This window comes from Schistocerca serialis, chromosome 2 (genome assembly GCF_023864345.2).
Source record: "Schistocerca serialis cubense isolate TAMUIC-IGC-003099 chromosome 2, iqSchSeri2.2, whole genome shotgun sequence".
Classification (NCBI taxonomy): domain Eukaryota; kingdom Metazoa; phylum Arthropoda; class Insecta; order Orthoptera; family Acrididae; genus Schistocerca; species Schistocerca serialis.
This window is the reverse complement of record NC_064639.1, coordinates 708552977-708577125: the sequence shown is the minus strand read 5'-3', so window position 1 is coordinate 708577125 and position 24149 is coordinate 708552977. Positions and strand designations below refer to the sequence as shown.

At 41.9% G+C, this 24149-nt stretch overlaps 1 protein-coding gene across 1 annotated transcript in view; it reads right to left on the bottom strand.

The window, feature by feature from the left end:
• Positions 1 to 24149, bottom strand: part of LOC126457877 (cytokine receptor-like factor 3) — a 139140-nt gene that overhangs the window by 57951 nt on the left and 57040 nt on the right. The window contains exon 4 of the mRNA XM_050094546.1: positions 10382 to 10634. Coding sequence (XP_049950503.1) covers positions 10382 to 10634 — 253 coding nt within the window. The remainder of the gene's footprint in view (positions 1 to 10381; positions 10635 to 24149) is intronic.

Genomic DNA, 24149 nt, shown 5'->3' with positions numbered 1-24149 from the left:
TAATGGAATGTAGTCAAATTAAATCGGGTTATGCTGAGGGAATTAGATTAGGAAAGGAGACACTTAAAGTAGTAAAGGAATTTTACTATTTAGGGAGTAAAATAACTGATGATGGTCGAAGTAGAGAGGATATAAAATGTAGACTGGCAATGGCAAGGAAATTGTTTCTGAAGAAGAGAAATTTGTTAACATCGAGAATAGATTTAAGTGTCAGGAAGTTGTTTCTGAAAATATTTGTATGGAGTGTAGCCATGTATGGAAGTGAAACATGGACGATAACTAGTATGGACAAGAAGAGAATAGAAGCTTTCGAAATGTGATGCTACAGAAGAATGCTGAAGATAAGGTGGGTAGATCACATAACTAATGAGGAGGTATTGAATAGGATTGGGGAGAAGAGAAGTTTGTGGCACAACTTGACTAGAAGAAGGGATCGGTTGGTAGGACATGTTTTGAGGCATCAAGGGATCACAAATTTAGCATTGGAGGGCAGCGTGGAGGGTAAAAATCGTAGAGGGAGACCAAGAGATGAATACACTAAGCAGATTCAGAAGGATGTAGGTTGCAGTAGGTACTGGGAGATGAAGAAGCTTGCACAGGATAGAGTAGCATGGAGAGCTGCATCAAACCAGTCTCAGGACTGAAGACCACAACAACAACAAACATGAATTATCTTTTACAATGCTCTCATTCTGAAACAGAAATAATGTCGTCTTCCAAGGCTTCTTTCCCTGTCTCTCTTTTTAACGATATTACATATGGGTTTTATTTTGCTATTTAATCTGTCAATTTCAGACAAAAGTTTACAATTTTCGAGTTTTGTTGTTGTCGTTGTTGTTGTTGATCTTAATACATTATGGTACTGTTTGTAATAAAGCACTTCTGAGTCATTACTTCTTCTGGCTACTTTGTACATATTCTTTTTTCATTCTGAAAACTGCAGTTATCCAAAGTTTCTGTAATGACTTGCCATTATTACACTAAATTATCTTTTTAGAAAACTGCTTTCACAAATGGACAGGAACTCATTAAGAAATATGCTGAATTTAGAGATCGGATTAGCCTCACCCCAGTCAACATGTTTTAAGCTTTCTTCAATAACTTGGTCATTAAACAGCATCACTGTTTTCTTACAGGTTTCTGAACTGTACATGAAGCAAGTTATATTATATGACTAATTGTGCAGCATGACCTGACAATCCATTTATTACCATATTGGCATGTTTTTCTGTAAATTCTGGTTGTTGAATGAACACATTATTTATAAGGATACTACTATCTTGAGAGATTCAGGTAGAGTACTTTGTGACTGATACTAAACTATAAAAGCACCTCCAGATCAATTTCTCTATCAATTCTTTCAATAAAATTACTTTAAAACCACCACAGATTAATAATCCCTTTCTTATGTTTCACAGAGAGTCCAGTAAAATTCATCAGAATTTTTCATGAAAATTTCCCAATTACTTGGTGGTGACCTGCAAATATATTTCCCAATAGTAACTTAGAAGCACATGCTTCTATAGCCTGATCTACAGAAAATTTAACATTTCTACGTTTTTCTATTAATATTCCCTTTTATGAATGTGACAACTGCTCCTTTATCCATACTGGATCCACATGAAAATGCAACTAACTTACAACCACTGACTGGTGTCAGACAGTCAAATGATATCAGTTTCTTTCCAACTATTAAGTTCTTGCATACATCATTTTTTAACTCCCTAATATCCCAATGAAACAAACTGATCTCAATTTTCACTCTATTACTGTAGAATGAACTGACAGCCTGTGTCAATTTTATTTCCTTTAGTGCTGTCTATCTGAATTGTGAATCCGACTTAATGCTGGTGTCTCACTTGACCCCAACAACCAACAGGTTTTGCTTCTGTGTGCTTTATGTTTTATGCAAGTAGCTATGATAACTTGTACTTATCTCTGCTATTCAGGTGTAAGCCATGAGAAGTATATCCCCATCTTCCTACAGCAACTAATGGAACAGAACCAATATGATATTTTGCATTAATCAGAAGAACCCTTTCAGCTCCATATTTACTTGGTTTACAGCAGAGATAACCCAGAGCTGATTACGGCACCACACAACCTGCTCAAAACTACATTTGTGTGTTCAGTAGTTACTCTCATTTTCCCAGGTCACACATAATACTATATTTTTCATTTTTAGCCAGACTGTTTCTAGCTCTCCCCACTATTAACACCTGATCTTCTTTGTTAAAAACCTTGCACATTTGCACTAGGTTTTCTGTTACCAGGCTACGGCTAACACTTGGTTTCACAAAACTTGTGATTTGATACTCTGTACGTAATTTCTCCTGTATCTGCTGGCCTACACCCCTCCCACAATTGCTTCCTAATAGCAGAACTCTTGCTTTCCTGTCTCAATTTTCCACTGACTTATCTGTAAGTTTCTTAGGACTGTTCTGCTGCACCATACATTTCTCTACATCAGTATGAGGCTCTCCCCCTCTTTAATTATAGTAGCAAGCTAAATCTATTGCTTAGTTGAATTTTGATTTGCTAACAAAATTAACCTGTGTTCACCCAGTTCTTGCCACCTTTTTCCAGCAATGTTTCACTTTTTTCCATTACAGCTACCACAAATCTTCACCTCCTGTTCACCAATTTTATGGTCCTTCTGGTGTAACCTACAATCCCATGAAAAGCCCCACTGATCACCCCATTCTCTTTTCCACTGCAATTGCCCTAATGACTCTGCATCACCATCCACACATATCTTATCACAGATGGCCGACTGGTTTTAACGCTAGATACAGTGAAACAAATTAGAAAGAAATTTATGTTATTCTGTCCATTTTATTCTCAAACATAAGACCAGACCTAGATTTATGACTGTAGGCACAATAAGAAAAACACACTTTTTACACCATTTTTACCTTACTTCACATAGCAATAATACTTTTGCTAATGTAATTACACTCCTATTATATTTATAACAACATAAAACATTCAGATCTTTTATTTGTGTATTTATTTATGACAGCAGAATTCACAACGCACTCGCACACACAGTGTTTCCACATGTTTCACAAGATGTGTGTGCAGGTGAACTTCTGTGATGTTTAGAAGATAGAAACTGAGGTAATGGAGAAAGTCGAACTGTGAGGGTGGCTCATGGGTCATGTTTGGATAGCTCTGTCAGTAGAACACTTGCCAATGAAAGGCAAGAGACTTGTGTTAAAACCCTAGTCCAGCAAACAGTTGTAAGAAGTTTCAAAAATCTAGCTTGTTTCTTAAGATAATCTAAACTGGGATTATTCTTTATTCTCCAGTCAGTGATCACAAAAAATATTTATAAATCAACAACAGATCTGAATATGATACCATGTGTCTTGCAATCACAGACTGGAGGATACTGAGTATCTTATGGATCACATTTTCCCTTCTGCACGAAAATACCATACTTCATTATACTATGATTGGTTTGTCACTCTCTTTTTAAATAAACAACTTAGTTACATTAACCTACACATAAAGTCGTCAAAGCAGATTTTTCAAATGTGCCCTGATAGATAATACGAGATGTGGTCATTTGAACCAACATAACTGCCATGATACTAGAGAAATTTACTGAAACTAATACTAGTTGGTGACCGATAGGTCTTCAAATAGTGCACCATTATTCACTTTCTCTGAAGATGCTATTTCAGATTTCGAGAATGCACCAGTTTCTCTCAAGATTCTTGATCAAGAGAAATTTCCATTGCTACCTCATTTTAATGATAAGATACATGTCATAACAAACAATTCAATTGATAACAATACGAGAGGAGGAAAGTTGCTACTCACCGTATAGTGGAGATGCTGAGTCACAATAGGCACAATAAAAAGATTCACACTTATCATAGCTTTTGGCCATTAAGGCCTTTGTCAGCAGTACACACACACACACACACACACACACACACACACACACACACACAAGCAAGCAAAACTTGCACACACCTCTGCAGTCTCAGAGTGCTGAAACTACACTGCGAGCAGCAGCACCAGTGCATGATGGGAGTGGTGACTGGGTGGAGGTAACGAGGAGGCTGGGGCAGGAATGGGAAGAGATAGTTGGTGGGAGTGGCAGACAGTGGAGTGTTACAGTTTAGATGGAGGGCAGGAGAGAAGTGCGGAGGGGGGAGCAGGTAAGTAGCAGAAAGAAGACAAATAAAAATAAAAATAAATTAAAAGTCTGGGTGTGGCGGTGAAATGACGGCTGTGAAGTGCTGGAGTGGGAACAGGGAGGGGCTGGACAGGTGAGACAATGACTAACGAAGGTTGAGGGCAGGAGGGTTACGAGAACATAGGATGTATTGCAGGGAAAGTTTCCACATGAACAATTCAGAAAAGCTGGTGTTGGTGGGAAGAATCTATATGGCACATGCTGTGAAGCAGTCATTGAGATGAGGGGTATCATGTTTGGCAGTGGGTTCAGCTACAGGGTGGTCCACTTGTTTTTTGGCCACAGTTTGTCGGTGGCCGTTCATGCGGACAGACAGCTTGTTGGTTTGAATCTTCAGGTTTTGGCGGCGCAAAGACTGTTCCATTAAGTTTAGGGTGTGCAGCCGCAAGAAACCTCCTTTTTCTTCTAATATTTCAGCTGTATAACGTTCAGCCATCTTCAGAGTGAGCCGCAAGACAGTCTTGCGGCTCACTCTGAAGATGGCTGAACATTATACAGCCGAAATATTAGAAGAAGGAGATTTCTTGCAGCTGCACACCCGAAACTTAATGGAACAGTCCTTGCGCCGCCAAAACCTGAAGATTCAAACGACCAAGCTGTCAGGTACCCCTGCCTTTGATCGGATAGGTGATGTTAGTGACCGGACTGGCGTAGGTGATGGTAGGATGTCTGGGACAGGTCTTGCATCTACGTCTATTACAGGGGTAGGAGCCATGAGGTAAGGGATTGGGAGCAGGGGTTGTGTAAGAATGGATGAGTATATTGTGTAGGTTTGGTGGACGATAGAATACCACAGTAGGAGGAGTGGGAAGGATAGTGGGTAGGACATTTCTCATTTCAGGGCATGATGAGAGGTAATCGAAATCCTGGCGGCCAATGTAATTTGGTTGCTCAAGCCCCGGATGGTACTGAATTACGAGGGGAATGCTCCTCTGTGGCCGGACTGTGGGACTTTGGGAGGTGGTGGGAGACTGGAAAGATAAGGCATGGGAGATTTATTTTTGTACAAGGATGGGAGGATAATTACAGTCAGTGAAGCCTTCACTGAGATCCTCAGTATATTTAGAGAGGGACTGTTCGTCACTGCAGATGCGTCGACTATGGGTGGCTATGCTGTACGGAAGGGACTTCTTGGTATGAAACAGGTGGCAGCTGTTGTCGTGGAGGTATTGCTGGGGGTTAGTAGGTTTGACATGGACGGAGGTAATGATGTAGCCATCTCTGAGGTGGAGGTCAACATCTAGGAAGGTAGCTTGTTGGGTTGAGTAGGACCAGGTGAAGCAAATGGGGGAGAAGTTGTTGAGGTTCTGGAGGAATGTGAAGAAGGTGTCCTCACCTTCAATCCAAATAGCAAAGATGTCTTCAATGAAACTGAACCAGGTGAGGGGCTTAGGATTCTGGGTTTTTAGGAAGGATTCCTCTAGATGGCTCATGAATAGGTTAGCATAGGATGGTGCCATGCGGGGCACATAGGCGTACCGCGGATTTGTCTGTAGGTAATGCCTTCAAAGTAGAAGTAATTGTGGGTGAGGATATAGTTGGTCATGGAGATTGGGAAGGAGGTTGTTGGTTTGGAATCCATAGGGCGCCTGGAAACGTAGTGTTCGATAGCAGTAAGGCCATGGGCATTAGGAATGTTAGTGTACAGGGAGGTGGCATCACCAGTGACGAGCAGGGCAACGTGTGGTAAAGAGAAAGGAACTGTGGAGAGTCAGTCGAGGGAAATGGTTGGTATCTTTTATATAGGAGGATAGGTTCTGGGTAATAGGTTGAAGGTGTTGGTCTACAAGAGCAGAGATTCTCTCAGTGGGGCACAGTAACAGGCCACAATGGGGCGTCCTGGGTGGTTGGGTTTATGGACTTTAGGAATCATGTAGAAGGTGTGAGTGCGGGGAGTGGTAGGGATAAGTAGAGAGATGGACTCTGGGAAGAGATTCTGGGATGGGCCTAAGGATTCGAGTAGTGACTGGAGATCCTGCTGGATTGGGATCGCTGTGGCATGGTTGGTAGGTGGAAGCATCTGACAGCTGACGGAGTCCTTCTGCCTCGTAAACTTTGCGGTTCAAAATTACAGTGGTGGAGCCTGTGTGTGCAGGTAGGATTATAAGATAAGGATCAGTTTTTAGACAGTGGACTGCGGTTCTTTCTGCGGATGTAAGGTTAGTATGCATGTTGAGGGATTTAGGTAATGATGGTGAGGTAAGGTTCGAGGATAAGAAATTCTGTGAAGTTAACAGGGGGTGGTTTGGAGGCAGTGGGGGTGGATCACGGTTGGATGGAGGAGTGAACTGAGTTAGGCAAGGTTCAATATTGATCTTTGGTTGAGTCTGATTGGTCGGGTTGGTGGCGAAAAAGTGTTTCCACTGTAGGGACTGGGAGAAGGGGCAAGGTCAACTACTCCTGCATAGTTCAATTTGGGATTGGGGCAAAAGGTGAGGCCTTTGGAAAGGACTGATATTTCTGCGAGGGTGAAGCTTCTGGAGGAAAGTTTCATGACTGTGTTGCGGGCTTGTTTAGGTGGAAGGTGTGTTATCTCCTGCACTTTTCCAGTGCCACACGATCTTACAGCTCTAACTACGAACCACCCCCCCCCCCCCCCTTCCCACTTTCTCCATTCTATCCCTGTTCGCACCCACTAAATCCACCTCATCCAGTCACATCTGCCCCCCCCCCCTTTCTCTATGCTTATCTGTCCTCAAACCTGTTTTAGTAAGTTTTTGCCTTCCACTATTATCATCTTCCTCAGTTTTCATCTCTTTTTACCCCCTGTGGATACATTTCATACTTTTCACACGTGTTTGGGTGTATTTTTGCGTAATTTTTTGGACGTAATTCTACTTTCTTATGTATTTTTTCGCAATTTTGCACCATCATGGATCCTTGCTCCTTCCATCTGCATCAATACAGAAAAGTTTCCTTATCTCTAGCCAGATCCCAGTCCCACATACTGTTCCTGCATTGTTGCTTGGGTCATTAAATCCTCCCTAATGGCCTTACCAACAAATTACCCATCTCTGGTTGCCACCCCTCCTTCCACAATGACTTCCACCTGTTCAGATTCCGCCAATCCTTAGCCCTCACCTACATAGTCCTACAAAACCATATCAACCAAGCCCAATCTTCCTTGCAGCACCTTCTCTCCATTCGCAAAATTCTCCTGCAAAGTAATCCCAAATTCATGGAACCCATAACACACACTGAAACTCTTGCCCTGCAGGAACTAGAGCAACATACACAACACCACTTCAAAAAGCTCTCCATCCTCCTCACTTCCTACTCCCACCTCGGAGTACCACACCCTTTCTACAACAACCTCCCCCACGCCCCCTCATAGCTAACAAACCCTGTCTTGCAGACCTACTACACTTACCCCACCCTCCAAAACTTCCTCCCACCACCACACAGAACTCAAAACTTAAACAGACCCACAAAACAGTCATGAACCTTTCCTCCAGAAGCCTCAGTCCCACAGAAATATCAGTCCTTTCCAAATATCTCACCTTTTGCCCCACTCCCAAATTCAACAATACAGGACTAGTTAAAGATCTTCTCTTCTTCTCCCTGTCCCTACAGTGGAAACACTTTTTGGCCACCAACCCGACCAATCAGACTCAACCAAAGACCAATACTCAACCTTGCCTAACTCAGTTCATTCCTCCATCCAACTGTGATCCACCCCCACTGCCTCCAAACCACCCCCTGTTAACTTTACAGAATTTCTTATCCTCGAACTTTGCCTCACCATCATTCCCCAAATCCCTCAACATGCATACTAACCTTACATCTGCAGAAAGAACCACAGTCCACTGTCTAAAAACTGATTCCGATCTTATAATCCTACCTACAGACAAAGGCTCCACCACCGTAGTTTTGAACTGCAAGGATTATGTGGCAGAAGGACTCCGTCAGCTGTCAGATGCTTCCACCTACAAACCATGCCACAGTGATCCCAATCCAGCAGGATCTCCAGTCACTACTCAAATCCTTAGGCCCATCCCAGAATCTCTCCCCAGAGTCCATCTCTCTACTTACCCCTGCACTCCCACCTTCTACATGATTCCTAAAGTCCATAAACTCAACCACTCAGGACAGCCCACTGTGGCCAGTTACTGTGCCCCCACTGACAGAATCTCTGCTCTTGTAGACCAACACCTTCACCCTATTACCCAGAACCTATCCTCCTATATAAAAGATACCAACCATTTCCTCGACCAGTTCTCCACAGTTCCTTTCCCTTTACCACACGTTGCCCTGCTCGTCACCATTGATGCCACCTCCCTGTACACTAACATTCCTAATGCCCATGGCCTTACTGCTATCGAACACTACGTTTCCAGACGCCCTATGGATTTCAAACCAACAACCTCCTGTCTCCATGACCAACTATATCCTCACCCACAATTTCTTCTACTTTGAAGGCATTACCTACAAACAAATCCGCGGTACGGCTATGGGCACCCACATGACACCATCCTATGCTAACCTATTCATGAACCATCTAGAGGAATCCTTCCTAAAAACCCAGAATCCTAAGCCCCTCACCTGGTTCAGATTCATTGAAGACATCGTTGCTATCTGGATTGAAGGTGAGGACACCTTCTTCACATTCCTCCAGAACCTCAACAACTTCTCTCTCACTTGCTTCACCTGGTCCTACTCAACCCAACAAGCTACCTTCCTAGATGTTGGCCTCCACCTCAGAGATGGCTACATCAGTACCTCCATCCGTATCAAACCTACTAACCACCAGCAATACCTCCACTTCGACAGCTGCCACCCGTTTCATACCAAGAAGTCCCTTCCGTATAGCGTAGCCACCCATGGTCATCGCATCTGCAGTGACGAACAGTACCTCTCTAAATATACCGAGGGTCTCACTGATGCCTTCACTGACTGTAATTATCCTCCAATCCTTGTACAAAAACAAATCTCCCGTGCCTTATCTTTCCAGTCTCCCACCACCTCCCAAAGTCCCACAGTCTGGCCTCAGAGGAGTATTCCCCCCATAACTCAGTACCATCCGCGACTGGAGCAGCTGAATTACATTCTCCGCCAGGGTTTCGATTACCTCTCGTCGTGCCCTGAAATGAGAAATGTCCCAGTCACTATCCTTCCCACCCCTCCTACCATGGTATTCCGCCGTCCACCAAACCTACACAATACACTTGTCCATTCTTACACAACCCCTGCTCCCAATCCCTTACCTCATGGCTCCTACCCCTGTAGTAGACCTAGATGCAAGACCTGTCGCACACATCCTCCTACCACCACCTACTCCAGTCTGGTCACTAATATCACCTATCTGATCAAATGCAGGGCTACCTGTGAAACCAGTCATGTGATTTACAAGCTAAAAACAAGTGGACCACCCTGTAGCTGAACATGCTGCCAAACATGATACCCCTCATGTCAATGACTGCTTCACAGCATGTGCCATATAGATCCTTCCCACCAACACCAGCTTTTCTGAATTATGCACGTGGGAACTTTCCCTGCAATACATCCTATGTTCCCATAATCCTCCTGGCCTCAACCTTCGTTAGTCACTGTCCTCAGCCATCCAGACCCCTCCCTGTTCCCACTCCAGCACTACACAGCTGTCATTTCATCGCCACACCCAGTCTTTTAATTTCTTTTTATTTCTCTCCTTTCTGCTACTTACCCCCTCCCTCCTCCGTACCTTCTCTCCTGCCCTCTGTCTAAACTGCAACACTTCACTGTCCACCACTCCCACCAAATATCCCTCTCCATCCCTGCCCCAGCCTCCTCCTTACCCCCACCCAGTCGCCACTCCAATCATCATGCACTGGTGCTGCTGCTCGCAGTGTAGTTTCAGCTCTCTGAGACTGCAGACGTGTGTGCAATTTGCTCCTGCGTGAGTGTGTATGTGTGTCTACTGCTGACAAAGGCCTTAATGGCTGAAAGCTATGATTGTGTGAATCTTTTTAAACTGCCTATTGTGACTCGGCATCTCCACTATATGGCGAATAGTAACTTTCCTTCTCTTGTATTGTTACATTCCATCCTGGATTTTCCATTGTTTAATTCAATTGATAAATTATATCTCCTAATTCCATTATTTATGAGTCAATAATGCTGTGCAGAATTACTATCATAAAAAGTACATTTATGGTTCATGTTTCTTTCCATTTTTTCATACAGTCAACTTACAAAATGGTGGTAATGAGGTGGCAGCAACATGTAACACAGACCAAGCACTCCACGGTGCAAGTTCACTGTCTTCGCGGCAACATACTCGCAAGGTGACTGGTTCCTTTGGACGTAAATTACGTATAAGGTACTGACATTCTGGTCCCACATACTCGTCATGGAAGTTGGCCTCCAACTCACGACGGCCACGTACATCTCCGTAAGCTCGTTGTAAGCGAAACGAGCCAATTTCTGCAGGTTTCTCTGTCTCTACCTGTTACAAACAGCATGAAGATGCTCAGTTAACATTGCCACAAAGTAAATACAAGTATATTTTTATTGTTGGAAAAGTGTTTCTTGGGGTGGAATGGGATGGTGTGAGAGGAGTGCACTGGCAGAAGCAGAATGGGAAGGGAAACCGACACTCCTCAATGTAAGTTTGAACATTGTACGACAGACATTTCTTTCTATGGCGGAGAGCATTGAATCTTTAGAATGTTTGCTTCAGAAACTGTGTTCAGCAATGACAATATTTTTGTAAAAGAAATTTTGCACATTTTAAATAGAAAAACCAGAAATCCTTTTTCCAGAAAACTTGCTAAGCTGTCAGGTGCATTTAATGTCAAAATGTAATCATGTTTATTAATGGAGCCAAACGTGAAAACAAACAGAATAAAATTATGAAAATCTAAATAGAAAACTATGATGATAGCTGCTATAGATAGATATTGCGTGTCATTAGCGATACAGGAAAATACAGGAAAGGAATATAATTTCCTCACATTTCTTGTCGCATCGATTTGAAGTGAGCCCTCAACTTCTCAGAAGATATATACTCTTCTTCCATCTTCTGGCTTAGTGCTCTTTTATCACAGTGTCTCATTTTATAGTCATCAGCAGCAGTTAATATTTCAGTTCCTATAATGGTTGCTTCATAACAATTTATCACTGCTCCAGTCTTGTGTTTATGTGGCTGTCAGTTCGCATCTACCATCCTCTGTTGTCCAACAAAATTGTTGTGAACTACTATTGTAAGAATTGAAATATGAGTTGCTGCCAGTGGCTCTATAATGAGTCTGACTGTGATGTACCAACACTTGGCAAAAGTTGGAAACAGGGTAGATGCCTCTCAAAAACCTGGGGATGCACTGTGAATTGATACACAAAGAAACCTGAGAAGATTTATTGTATTAAAACACTGTGAAAACCTTCATCTGCAAAAGGACAAGGAGTTACAATAGACTTACAACAAACAAAAAGTTAATTAAGAATCAATGAAAAATCTCTGGTGGAATATAGTTCAATGTTTCTAATGAGGTACTGGATCACTACTCACCAAGCAGAAGTGGTGCTGAGCAACAGATAGATGTGATCAAAGGATGAAAAATTGTTTAACTTTTGAAATGTGTGCTTGTTAGTAGTTTTTTGTCCTTTTTACATGGCTGTTTATTGCTATGCATCTCTTTTATTATACACAATAAAAATAATGGTGACTTGAAAAACAGTAATATTTCAATGCCACTGCGTCTTTTTATGCACCCCACAGCATTTTATTTTTCTGTTTCCGTCCTGAAATTTTGTTCTTGTAACACTAAAGGTGGAAACAGATATTACCTATCTTGATCACTAAGCAATGGTCACCATGGACTGAATTATTTCACTGCAAGAATTTTATACAAATAAAGTAAACAATATTTTCAGTTGATTCCAAAATCGGTGAACTGGTACATCCTATGTTGATGTAGGATTCATGGATTTCTTCTAGCTGCAGTATTTTACTTTGTTAAGAGCTGTTTCAAGCACAATTACATTTGTTCAGTAGCTCAGTCTTTCATAAGAATTTACTGAAGAAAAGTCTTGGAGAAAAGATAAGAAATCATTAGAATAGCATGCCTACTTCTTTGGTCAGAACAAATGATGATGGAAATTTGCTGTGCAAGTAGTCCCTTATCAGAACTATTCACATGTAAAACATGCAACATATGATATTACTGAGTGAGGAATGATACTTCAATTATACCCTTGTGTGAATGCTCTCCAAACTGTGCATTAACATATTTCACAGATTGTTTCATCAAGTGCTTACAATACCAATCAAAGAATGACATGATCCTCACACTAGTGTCAGGACTACTTCCAGTGATGTGCTGGATGTCATCCTTAATTGAATAATTGAGGTTGTTCACCAAACTATTGCCTGCACCCCATACTATTAATACATTAAGTTTACAAAGAGCCTCAATAGCATGTGGCGTATCTTAGTCCAGCACTGGGCTTGAAAATACTATTTACCTGGTGAGCATTGCCCAGAGAGTCTTCTCCTCTCTCAACTACTGCCTAGTATAGTGCACATAAAATGCCATGGTCTCCAGATGCACATTGACTGGGGATGTGCGTGAGGAGATTGGCAGTAGTGGGGGGCTGTAGGGGAAATGCCATTCTAAACTGAAGCCTACACTCAAAAAATATCTACTGTCACCTCTGCTTTCATTAGTACCTAAAAAGAATGCCACCGAAAATGCAGTGATTTATTTTCATCTTACTTGTTAACCACTTGTAACTTTCAGAGGAGCATCACGAATGGCAATTTTGGAGTAAAACCTAGACATATTTCTAGTTGTAATGTCAAAATTTGCTTCTTTTTATAAGACACAGCCGAGTTTACACTGTCTCACCTCACTAACATGTTGTGCATACACAATTGTGAGAGATTTCTGAAACAGTGGTTTATTAAGTGGGGAACTGAGGTATAGTAAAGTCAGTATTGTATAGTATTTGAGAGTTGTAGCATCGCGTTTTAGTACCTGAATAGTGTAAAATCGCATAGTCGTCTGTCTTCTGTATTTGTTTTGAACGGCCAGTGTCGGTTGTTCACAGCCAGTGTGCTCCCTGCCGCCGTTGGATAAGCAGCTGCAGCAGCAAGTCGTATACTCCTAGCTCACTCATTTGTTACATAGTTTAATTCTTAATTTCTTTGCGTGTTTTTGGTACTTGCATTGTTTAATTCATAAATTTCGGGCGTATTATAGTATTTGAGAGTTGTAGCATCATGTTTTAGTACCTGAATAGTGTAAAATCGCATAGTCACCTTCCGCCACCAAACAGTGTGTCAGCAGTGCGCAAGTAGCAGCACTACTGCATTTACTAGGCAATCTTGTATTTTAATAACCGTTTAAATTTTGTGTCTATTTGTTTGCGCTCTCTGTAGATTAGTTCAGACGTTCTTTGCACAACAGTTTTTAGCATGGATAGGGACTGCAACTGCTGTGTTCGGATGCAGGCTGAGTTGGCATCCCTTTGCTCCCAGCTTCAGGCAGTGTTGGCTTCGGTCACACAGCTTGAGGCTGTTGCCAATGGGCATCACTGTGGGGGTCCGGATGGGGGTTTGTCGGGGACGGCCAGCTCGTCCCACGCACCCCCCGATCGGACTACGACTGTGGTTGCCCGGGATACTGCCCGCATTGAGGCTGATCCCTCACCTGTGGTAGAGTGGGAGCTCGTCTCAAGGTGTGGCATGGGCTGAAAGACATTCCGGAGGTCTGAACGGAAGGCCTCTCCAGTTTGTCTGACGAACCGGTTTCAGGCTCTGTCTCAGGCTGATACTGATCTTCGGCCTGACATGGCTGCTTGTCCTGTTCCAGAGGTTGCCCCTCAGTCTGCAAGATCCGGGCGGTCGCAGAGGGTGGGCTTACTGGTAGTTGGGATCTCCAACGTCAGGCGCGTAATGGGGCCCCTTAGGGATATGGCAGCAAGAGAGGGGAAGAAAACCAATGTGCACTCCGTGTGCATACCGGGGGGAGTCATTCCAGATGCGGAAAGGGTCCTTCCGGATGCCATGAAGGGTACGGGGTGCACCCATCTGCAGGTGGTCGCTCATGTCGGCACCAATGATGTGTGTCGCTATGGATTGGAGGAAATCCTCTCTGGCTTCCGGCGGCTATCTGATTTGGTGAAGACTGCCAGTCTCGCTAGCGGGATGAAAGCAGAGCTCACCATCTGCAGCATCGTCGACAGGACTGACTGTGGACCTTTGGTACAGAGCCGAGTGAAGGGTCTGAATCAGAGGCTGAGACGGTTCTGCGACCGTGTGGGCTGCAGATTCCTCGACTTGCGCCATAGGGTGGTAGGGTTTCGGGTTCTGCTGGATAGGTCAGGAGTCCACTACACGCAGCAAGTGGCTACACAGGTAGCAGGGGTTGTGTGGCGTGGACTGGGTGGTTTTTTAGGTTAGATGGCCTTGGGCAAGTACAGAAAGGGCAACAGCCTCAACAGGTGCAGGGCAAAGTCAGAACAAGCGGGGACCAAGCAGCAATCGGTATTGTAATTGTAAACTGTCGAAGCTGCGTTGCTAAAGTACCGGAACTTCAAGCACTGATAGAAAGCACCGAAGCTGAAATCGTTATAGGTACAGAAAGCTGGCTTAAGCCAGAGATAAATTCTGCCGAAATTTTTACAAAGGTACAGACGGTGTTTAGAAAGGATAGATTGCATGCAACCGGTGGTGGAGTGTTCGTCGCTGTTAGTAGTAGTTTATCCTGTAGTGAAGTAGAAGTGGATAGTTCCTGTGAATTATTATGGGTGGAGGTTACACTCAACAACCGAGCTAGGTTAATAATTGGCTCCTTTTACCGACCTCCCGACTCAGCAGCATTAGTGGCAGAACAACTGAGAGAAAATTTGGAATACATTTCACATAAATTTTCTCAGCATGTTATAGTCTTAGGTGGAGATTTCAATTTACCAGATATAGACTGGGACACTCAGATGTTTAGGACGGGTGGTAGGGACAGAGCATCGAGTGACATTATACTGAGTGCACTATCCAAAAATTACCTCGAGCAATTAAACAGAGAACCGACTCGTGGAGATAACATCTTGGACCTACCGATAACAAACAGACCCGAACTTTTCGACTCTGTATGTGCAGAACAGGGAATCAGTGATCATAAGGCTGTTGCAGCATCCCTGAATATGGAAGTTAATAGGAATATAAAAAAAGGGAGGAAGGTTTATCAGTTTAGCAAGAGTAATAGAAGGCAGATTTCAGACTACCTAAAAGATCAAAACGAAAATTTCTGTTCCGACACTGACAATGTTGAGTGTTTATGGAAAAGTTCAAGGCAATCGTAAAATGCGTTTTAGACAGGTACGTGCCGAGTAAGACTGTGAGGGACGGGAAAAACCCATCGTGGTACAACAACAAAGTTAGGAAACTACTGCAAAAGCAAAGAGTGCTTCACTGCAAGTTTAAACGCAGCCAAAACCTCTCAGACAAACAGAAGCTAAACGATGTCAAAGTTAGCGTAAGGAGGGCTATGCGTGAAGCGTTCAGTGAATTCGAAAGTAAAATTCTATGTACCAACTTGACAGAAAATCCTAGGAAGTTCTGGTCTTACATTAAATCAGTAAGTGGCTCGAAACAGCATATCCAGACACTCCGGGATGATGATGGCATTGAAACAGAGGATGACACGCGTAAAGCTGAAATACTAAACACCTTTTTCCAAAGCTGTTTCACAGAGGAAGACCGCACTGCAGTTCCTTCTCTAAATCCTCGCACAAACGAAAAAATGGCTGACATCGAAATAAGTGTCCAAGGAATAGAAAAGCAACTGGAATCACTCAACAGAGGAAAGTCCACTGGACCTGACGGGATACCAATTCGATTCTACACCGAGTACGCGAAAGAACTTGCCCCCCTACTAACAGCCGTGTACCGCAAGTCTCTAGAGGAACGGAAGGTTCCAAATGATTGGAAAAGAGCACAGGTAGTCCCAGTCTTCAAGAAGGGTCGTCGAGCAGATGCGCAAAACTATAGACCTATATCTCTGACGTCGATCTGTTGTAGAATTTTAGAACATGTTTTTTGCTCAAGTATCATGTCGTTTTTGGAAACCCAGAATCTACTCTGTAGGAATCAACATGGATTCTGGAAACAGCGATTGTGTGAGACCCAACTCGCTTTATTTGTTCATGAGACCCCGAAAATATTAGATACAGGCTCCCAGGTAGATGCTATTTTTCTTGACTTCCGGAAGGCGTTCGATACAGTTCCACGCTGTCGCCTGATAAACAAAGTAAAGAGCCTACAGAATATCAGACCAGCTGTGTGGCTGGATTGAAGTGTTTTTAGCAAACAGAACACAGCCTGTTGTTCTCAATGGAGAGACGTCTACAGATGTTAAAGTAACTTCTGGCGTGCCACAGGGGAGTGTTATGGGATCATTGCTTTTCACAATATATATAAATGACCTAGTAGATAGTGTCGGAAGTTCCATGTGGCTTTTCACGGATGATGCTGTAGTATACAGAGAAGTTGCAGCATTCGAAAATTGTAGCGAAATGCAGGAAGATCTGCAGCGGATAGGCACTTGGTGCAGGGAGTGGCAACTGACCCTTAACATAGACAAATGTAATGTATTGCGAATACATAGAAAGAAGGATCCTTTATTGTATGATTATATGATAGCGAAACAAACACTGGTAGCAGTTACTTCTGTAAAATATCTGGGAGTATGCGTGCGGAACGATTTGAAGTGGAATGATCATATAAAATTAATTGTTGGTAAGGCGGGTACCAGGTTGAGATTCATTGGGAGAGTCCTTAGAAAATGTAGTCCATCAACAAAGGAGGTGGCTTACAAAACACTCGTTTGACCTATACTTGAGTATTGCTCATCAGTGTGGGATCCGTACCAGATCGGGTTGACGGAGGAGATAGAGAAGATCCAAAGAAGAGCAGCGCGTTTCGTCACAGGGTTATTTGGTAACCGTGATAGCGTTACGGAGATGTTTAACAAACTCAATTGGCAGACTCTGCAAGAGAGGCGCTCTGCATCGCGGTGTAGCTTGCTCGCCAGGTTTCGAGAGGGTGCGTTTCTGAATGAGGTATCAAATATATTGCTTCCCCCTACTTATACCTCCCGAGGAGATCACGAATGTAAAATTAGAGAGATTAGAGTGTGCACGGAGGCTTTCAGACAGTCGTTCTTCCCGCAAGCCATACGCGACTGGAACAGGAAAGGGAGGTAATGACAGTGGCATGTAAAGTGCCCTCCGCCACACACCGTTGGGTGGCTTGCGGAGTATAAATGTAGATGTACCTTATGAAAAAGCACATTCTCAGTACAAATTAAATTTGTAAATCTTACTTATGTTGTTCCAAAACCCATAACCTTTCTCATTTCACTAGCTGTCGATGGCCCTTAAAAATTACTTCTTTCACAAAAAAAAAAAAAAAAAAAAAAAAAAAAAAAAAAAAAAAAAAAAAAAAAAAATCTGTAGTTATTGGAATGACACGGTAGATAATGAACTTTTACATAATAACAATACTGTAGAATACTCTCCTCTTTCCAGAATGAGATTTTCACTCTGCAGCGGAGTGTGCACCGATATGAAACTTCCTGGCAGATTAAAAGTGTGTGCTGGACTGAGACTCAAACTCGGGACCTTTGCCTTTCGCGGGCAAGTGTTCTACCATCTGAGCTACCCAAGCACGACTCATGACCCATCCTCACAGCTTCAGTTCTGCCAGTACCTTGTCTCCTACCTTCCAAACTTCACAGAAGCTCTTCTGCAAACCTTCCAGAACTACCACTCCTGGAAGAAAGGATATTGCGCAAACATGGCTTACCACAGCCTGGGGGATGTTTCCAGAATAGATTTTCACTCTGCAGTGGAGTGTGCACTGATATGAAACTTCCTGGCAGATTAAAACTGTGTGCCGGACTGAGACTCAAACTCTGGACCTTTGCCTTTCAGTCCCGAGTTTGAGTCTCAGTCTGGCACACAGTTTTAACCTGTCAGAAAGCTTCATATCAGCACACAATCTGTTGCAGAGTGTGTATCTCTTTCTGGAAACATCCTCCAAGCTGTGGCTAAGCCATGTCTCCGCAATATCCTTTCTTCCAGGAGTGCGAGTTCTGCAAGGTTCACAGAAGAGCTTCTGTGAAGTTTGGAAGGTAAGAGACGAGCTACTTGTAGGATTGAAGCTGTGATGACAGGTCGTGAGTCATGCTTGGGTAGCTTGGATGGTAGAGCACTTGCCCGTGAAAGACAAAGATGCCGAGTTCAAATCTTGGGCAGGCACACAGTTTTAATCTGCCAGGAAGTTTCACTCTCCTCTTTGCCCGCTATCATTTGCCAAAATCCCATTTGAAACCATTTATGAAATATGAGGAATATTGTGGATGTTCCATAAAATTTCGGGCATGCAGCCACATAAATTCAACTTCTTCTTCTAATGTTTCGCCTGAATACCGTCCAGCCATTTTCAGAGTGAGCTGAGGTGACTAACACTCCAGCACTTGCTCTGTCCTTTTAAACCCGAGGACCAAAGATACACAAGATCCTAGAGACGTTGATAGGCGGCAAAGAGGTGTAACATATGCATGGAAATTAAATCTATGGCTGCGCAGTTGATCCACACGGTGATATTGATGTGTCACGGAGAGCTGCACCGTTGCGACGTCTTTGTGATTTAATTACTGAAATTGCCGGATTCCATGATTTGTCCAAGCTGAAGCCGCTATCTCTATAAATTAGATTCATCACCAACTGAATTTCAATTGCTTCCTTCACTACTGAGTCCCAGAAAGATGAAGTCGAGGCTAAAATTTTGACATTATTGTACACCATAGAGCACCCAGTGTCAATACAGTACTCCATCACCACAAATTTATTAGGTTGTAAGAGACGGGTGTACCTACGGTGCTCTGTGCGTCTCTCCTGGACTGTAGGTGTTGTCTGTCCGATGTATGAATGGCTGAACTCAGAGGGGATCTTATAAACCCCAGGCTTACGAAGCACCAAATCATCTTTAGCGGAACCCAGGAGTGCTGCAGTCTTTGGTGGAGGGCGAAAAATCGCTTTCACTTTGTGTTTACTCAGGATCCGTCCTATTTTGGACGAAATGCTTCCCACATATGGCATGAAAGCCACACATTTAAAACTTTCCGTGTCTTTTCTTGTGCTCACTGTTGATTTGATTTGTAGTGCCTTACGCATCTGCTGTGGCTGTTGGCTTCAAAAATTCTTCTCAAGTGTAGAAGCTTGTCCCCAGACTGCCCTCGCCTGCAATGACGTGTGCTCTGTGTACCAGAGTTCTGAGTGCACTCATCGTCTGCATATTTGCATATAAATATAAATCCGTATGGGTTGGTTTTCGATATACTGCAGGTCACAAAGTGCCATCATCTTTACGCCATACCAACACATCCAAAAATGGAAGGCATCCATCTTTTTCGATTTCCATCATGAACTGAATTTGTCTGTGGATAGAATTCAGATGATTTAAAAATTCTTTTAGTTTGTCTTCACCACGGGGCCACATTACAAATGTGTCATCTACATACCTCCAAAACACTGTGGGTTTCAAGCTAGCAGATTTTAGTGCTTTCTCCTCGAAGTACTCCATAAAAAAAGGTGGCCACCAAGGGTGACAAAGGACTAACCATGGCAACACTGTCAGTCCGTTCATAAAATTCGTTATTCAATAAAAAATACATCAAGGTCAAAACATGTTCAAATAAAGCTACAATCTTTTTATCAAAAGTGTTTCCAATGAGAGACAATGATTCCGAAAGAGGAACCTTTGTGAACAACGACACTACATCGAAAATGACTAACATATCAGAATTGTTCAGTTTGAGTGATTTGAGTTCGTCAATGAAATCCACAGAGTTATGTATGTCATGAACACATTTTCCCACCAAAGGCCTTAATAATGACGCTAAGTGGTTGGCATAATCATAGGTTGGAGAGCCAGTGTTACTCACTATAGGGTGTAGAAGAACATCATTCTTGCAGATCTTTGGCAGTCCATAAAGCCTTGGAGGAATGGCACCACTTGATTTCAATCTTCGCCCAACTTCTGGTGGAAGGGGGCAGGCATTCAGAAGTGAAGCAGTCTTCCTTACCACCTGGTTGGTGGGGTCTTTACTGATCTTCCAGTATGTGCTGACACTCAGTAAAATGTTCAATTTTTCACAATAGTCGTCACAAGACATTATAACAGTAGCATTACCTTTATCAGCTGGAAGAATCATCGTCTCAGAATCCTGGCGAAGCTTACATGGTGCAGACCTCTCTGCCACAGATATGTTACTCCTTTGTGGGTGAGCCTTCATAACTGCTCAACAAGTTTTGCGTCTTTACTTCTTCCGCTGATTCCACAGAAAGAGGGCGAACAGCTTCTCCAACGGCATGATGAAAGCCGGTATTGGTAAAACCTTTGGTGTGGGTGCAAAGTTCAGTCCTTTACTTAAAACCACCATCGGCATCATCCAAATTTTATCTGTCAGATTAATAACTGAGTGTCGAATAACAGTTTCTTGCTGCGAAGACACCTCAAGCCGGCTAAACTTTGTCATCTGTCTCAATGTGGCTACCTCACAAAAGGGTAACTCCACAGATATCTTTAGATGCACAGATCCTCTTCTTAACAATAGCAGCACCAGCTTTCCTTAAAATCTTATTCATGGCAGACAACTTTACAAAATGTACTAACCTGGCAAACCTTGAAACTATGCCATGGTCAGGGCATCCTAATAAAAAACTTAAAGAGTTCAGTAACCTCACTGTCAAGTGCCTCACTCTGGAGATGGCTGGACAGTATTCAGCCAAAATATTAGAAGAAGAAGCTGAATTTATGTGACTGCACATCCAAAATTTTATGGAACAATCTTTGTGCTGCAAAAATATGAAGATGCACATCAATATTATTTCACTCTGGCTTTATCGCTGGCATGGCGCAATTGCAAATGAGTGTGCTACATCAGATCGATTTCCTCGACAATGGTGACAGATAGATGCCTCTATCTAAGTCTAATGAAAAATTCAATGTTTCATGCACAACAACATATTATGTAATATGCACCAAATGCAAAATCATAGCTACCTCTATTTTTCTTTGCACACTTTTCTGAATTTCGCACAGTGTCGTACTTTCACGTAAATATCACAATAACTGCCTGACGTATAAAGCTATAAGTAAAGCAAACATGATTTTTTTTTTATCAAACAGTTTGTGTAAAATTGGTTGAGAAAGACTGCAGGGTGTGTGCCTCTATTCTGTCATCACTGACCAGTGGAAAGGCAGAAAACACTCCCCTTACAAACAAACGAATGAACTCGCCCAGCGCTTTGGACAAAAACTGGTCACTGCGCATAGGTCACTCTATCCTGTGCAAGCTATAATATGATTTTCTTGCTCTTCTTTGACCCCGATCTTTATAGCCTTGGTTTATGCCATATGCCCTGTGCTGCCAGTCAGTTTCTGAACTTACTCGTATGTCTGAATGCATTTTTCCAAGAGCCTTCAAAGCAATGGTAATCCAGTCTTCTGATATAGGCCTAATATTGCTTATGCTTATGCTCAAAGTTTCAGATTATGATTTTTTAAATGATTCCTATTCAAAGTTTGGAGAAATTTGCATCTAAAATCTGATGTTTCAGGAAGTTTGTAATTTATTTTTCTGCCTCACATAAAGGTGGCTGCCGTTTTTAGTCAGCAGTGTAATTTCTACAACTTGCTATCATTTTTGGTACTTGCAGCCGCCTGTTTACATGCATAATTGCTGCAGTCTACAACACATTTAGCTTACTGTGGTGTCGGCCCCCCTTTCTCTCTTTCTTTGAAGGTACACATACACAATAATGTATCTTCATGAGAAATGAGAAGTTAACAACAATTGATGGGATCAGATTTTGCATCATAATATTGTAGCATTAACAAAAGAGACAAGGAGCTTTTCATTAATGAACATTATTACAAATGTTTAGTGGGACACACAGAGATAAATGTTTCATGATGGAGCAATTATGTATACAATTAAGCAGAAGGTATCAAAAAACCATGAAATACTGTAGAAAGCAAAATGACATCAGTTATTAATTGTCCTGCAGCCAAAAACCATATAAAAATCAAAATGACATCACTTTCTAATCGTCATCACACTGGTGAAAGACATATTCGATATACTATCCTCCGTTTTCTGCCCCAAGTTGAAATCTAGAAACAGCGCATTCAACTAGATATTACAGCGTCTTCAGAATGTGTTGTCCAATGCATGCCTCCAATTCAGCTACATTCGTAATAGCACTGAACATAACATCTTTCAGATAACCCTACAGCCAGAAATCACACAGATTAAGATTAGGTGATCTGGACTGTCAGGCTGTAGGGATATGATGGCTGATAATTATAACATTTCTGAAATGCTTCTGCAGCAGCCACTTCACTGGCTGTGCAATGTACAGCACCATCTTGCACAAAAATACTCCTACCTACACAGTGTAACGGATCTGGGAGATGTGTTATTTTCTACCGGATTTGTCAATACCAAATTGTGAATGTTTTCTTATATTTTTTGTCAGAATTTTTTTATTATAATTTGCCTTATTACATGTTAATTTACTTATATTTTTGAGAGTGAAAGCATATTGATTACTATTAGTAAATGTGTCGAAGAATAGCAAAGAGACTGATTACAAGTGGAAGCGTGTGTGTTGTGTAAAATGTCTTTGACGCTGGAGTTGTCTTTGACTATACTCAGTCGGCAGTGATCTCGTGGTGTGTGTTGACGGTAGAACAATGTGCAGGTTGCCGTCATAAATAATTTTGAATTATGTTACTATTTTTTTTATATAAACTTTAAGAAGAAACCACATTCGAAGAAATGGTATCTGAAGCACCAAAAATGAGGCAAACACATTGAACCAGGTCATTTCTGCAGCCGACAAAGATGCATTGTGGAATCATACTTCCACTAGACAACTGAAGCCAAGACCAATATCGCCTTGTAAACATCTAACGGAAAAGGTACTGTAACGAAATATGCCAAATTAAAGTAAATAAAAATAGTGAGCAGATTTCAACTTTGTGTCTTAGCCGGGATACCATATTTCAACTGGGGACTGTAGCCGGGATAGTGTGTTCACGAGATCTTCAACAGTGCTACGAGGAAGAAAATTTTTGTGTGTTAATACCAGTTTTTTCAGAATGTGTGTTACAGTATTTGTGTTATCAAGAAGTAAAAGTTTTGGAGAAGAAATGTTTCGGCAAAAAAAAAAAAAAAGTAGTTCACGACAGAAGAAGTAATTTCAAGAATTTTGTTCAACAATCACATGGATGGAAAATGTGGATTTGCAACAGTAGAAGAGTGTTCCAGATAAGTCACGAAACCCTCGTATTTTGTTAAAACAATCTTGTTATCTTGTTTTGTATTGTTGTGTATAAATTTTTTTTCTTCACAATGAATTATGAGATTTTCGAGAGTATTGTGCCTAAAGTAGAAAGTAGTAATTTAATAGACTTCGAAAATCAGGACAGGTCAAATGAAATAGAAAGAACCGATCAATTTGATTTAAAAAGTTTTCTTGTAAATTTCACGAAAGAAATTAAACAATCAGTAGACGACAATAAGACTTACTGGGATGAAAAAATTGATAACATTTTGTTGCAAGTCCAAGCAGTCAATACCCAAGTGGGTGATCTTTCGAACAGAGTTGGCAGTGTTGAGGAAAAAATTGAATCTGTGGGAGCAAAAGTAAATGAAATTGATGCTAAATTGAGCGATGAAATTAATACTGTAAAAAATGAGTTACTGGTAGATAGGGAAAGAAATTTAATTGATTTTAATGAGATAAAAGGGGAAATTAAAAATTTGGATGAGAATACAACAGTTTTAGTAAAAAATGTACAACAAGAAACTGACAATCGTTTGGTTACTCTAGAAAAAAAAGTAGAGTGCAATGATTTAGAAAACAAAAAATCTGTCAAAGAACTTAG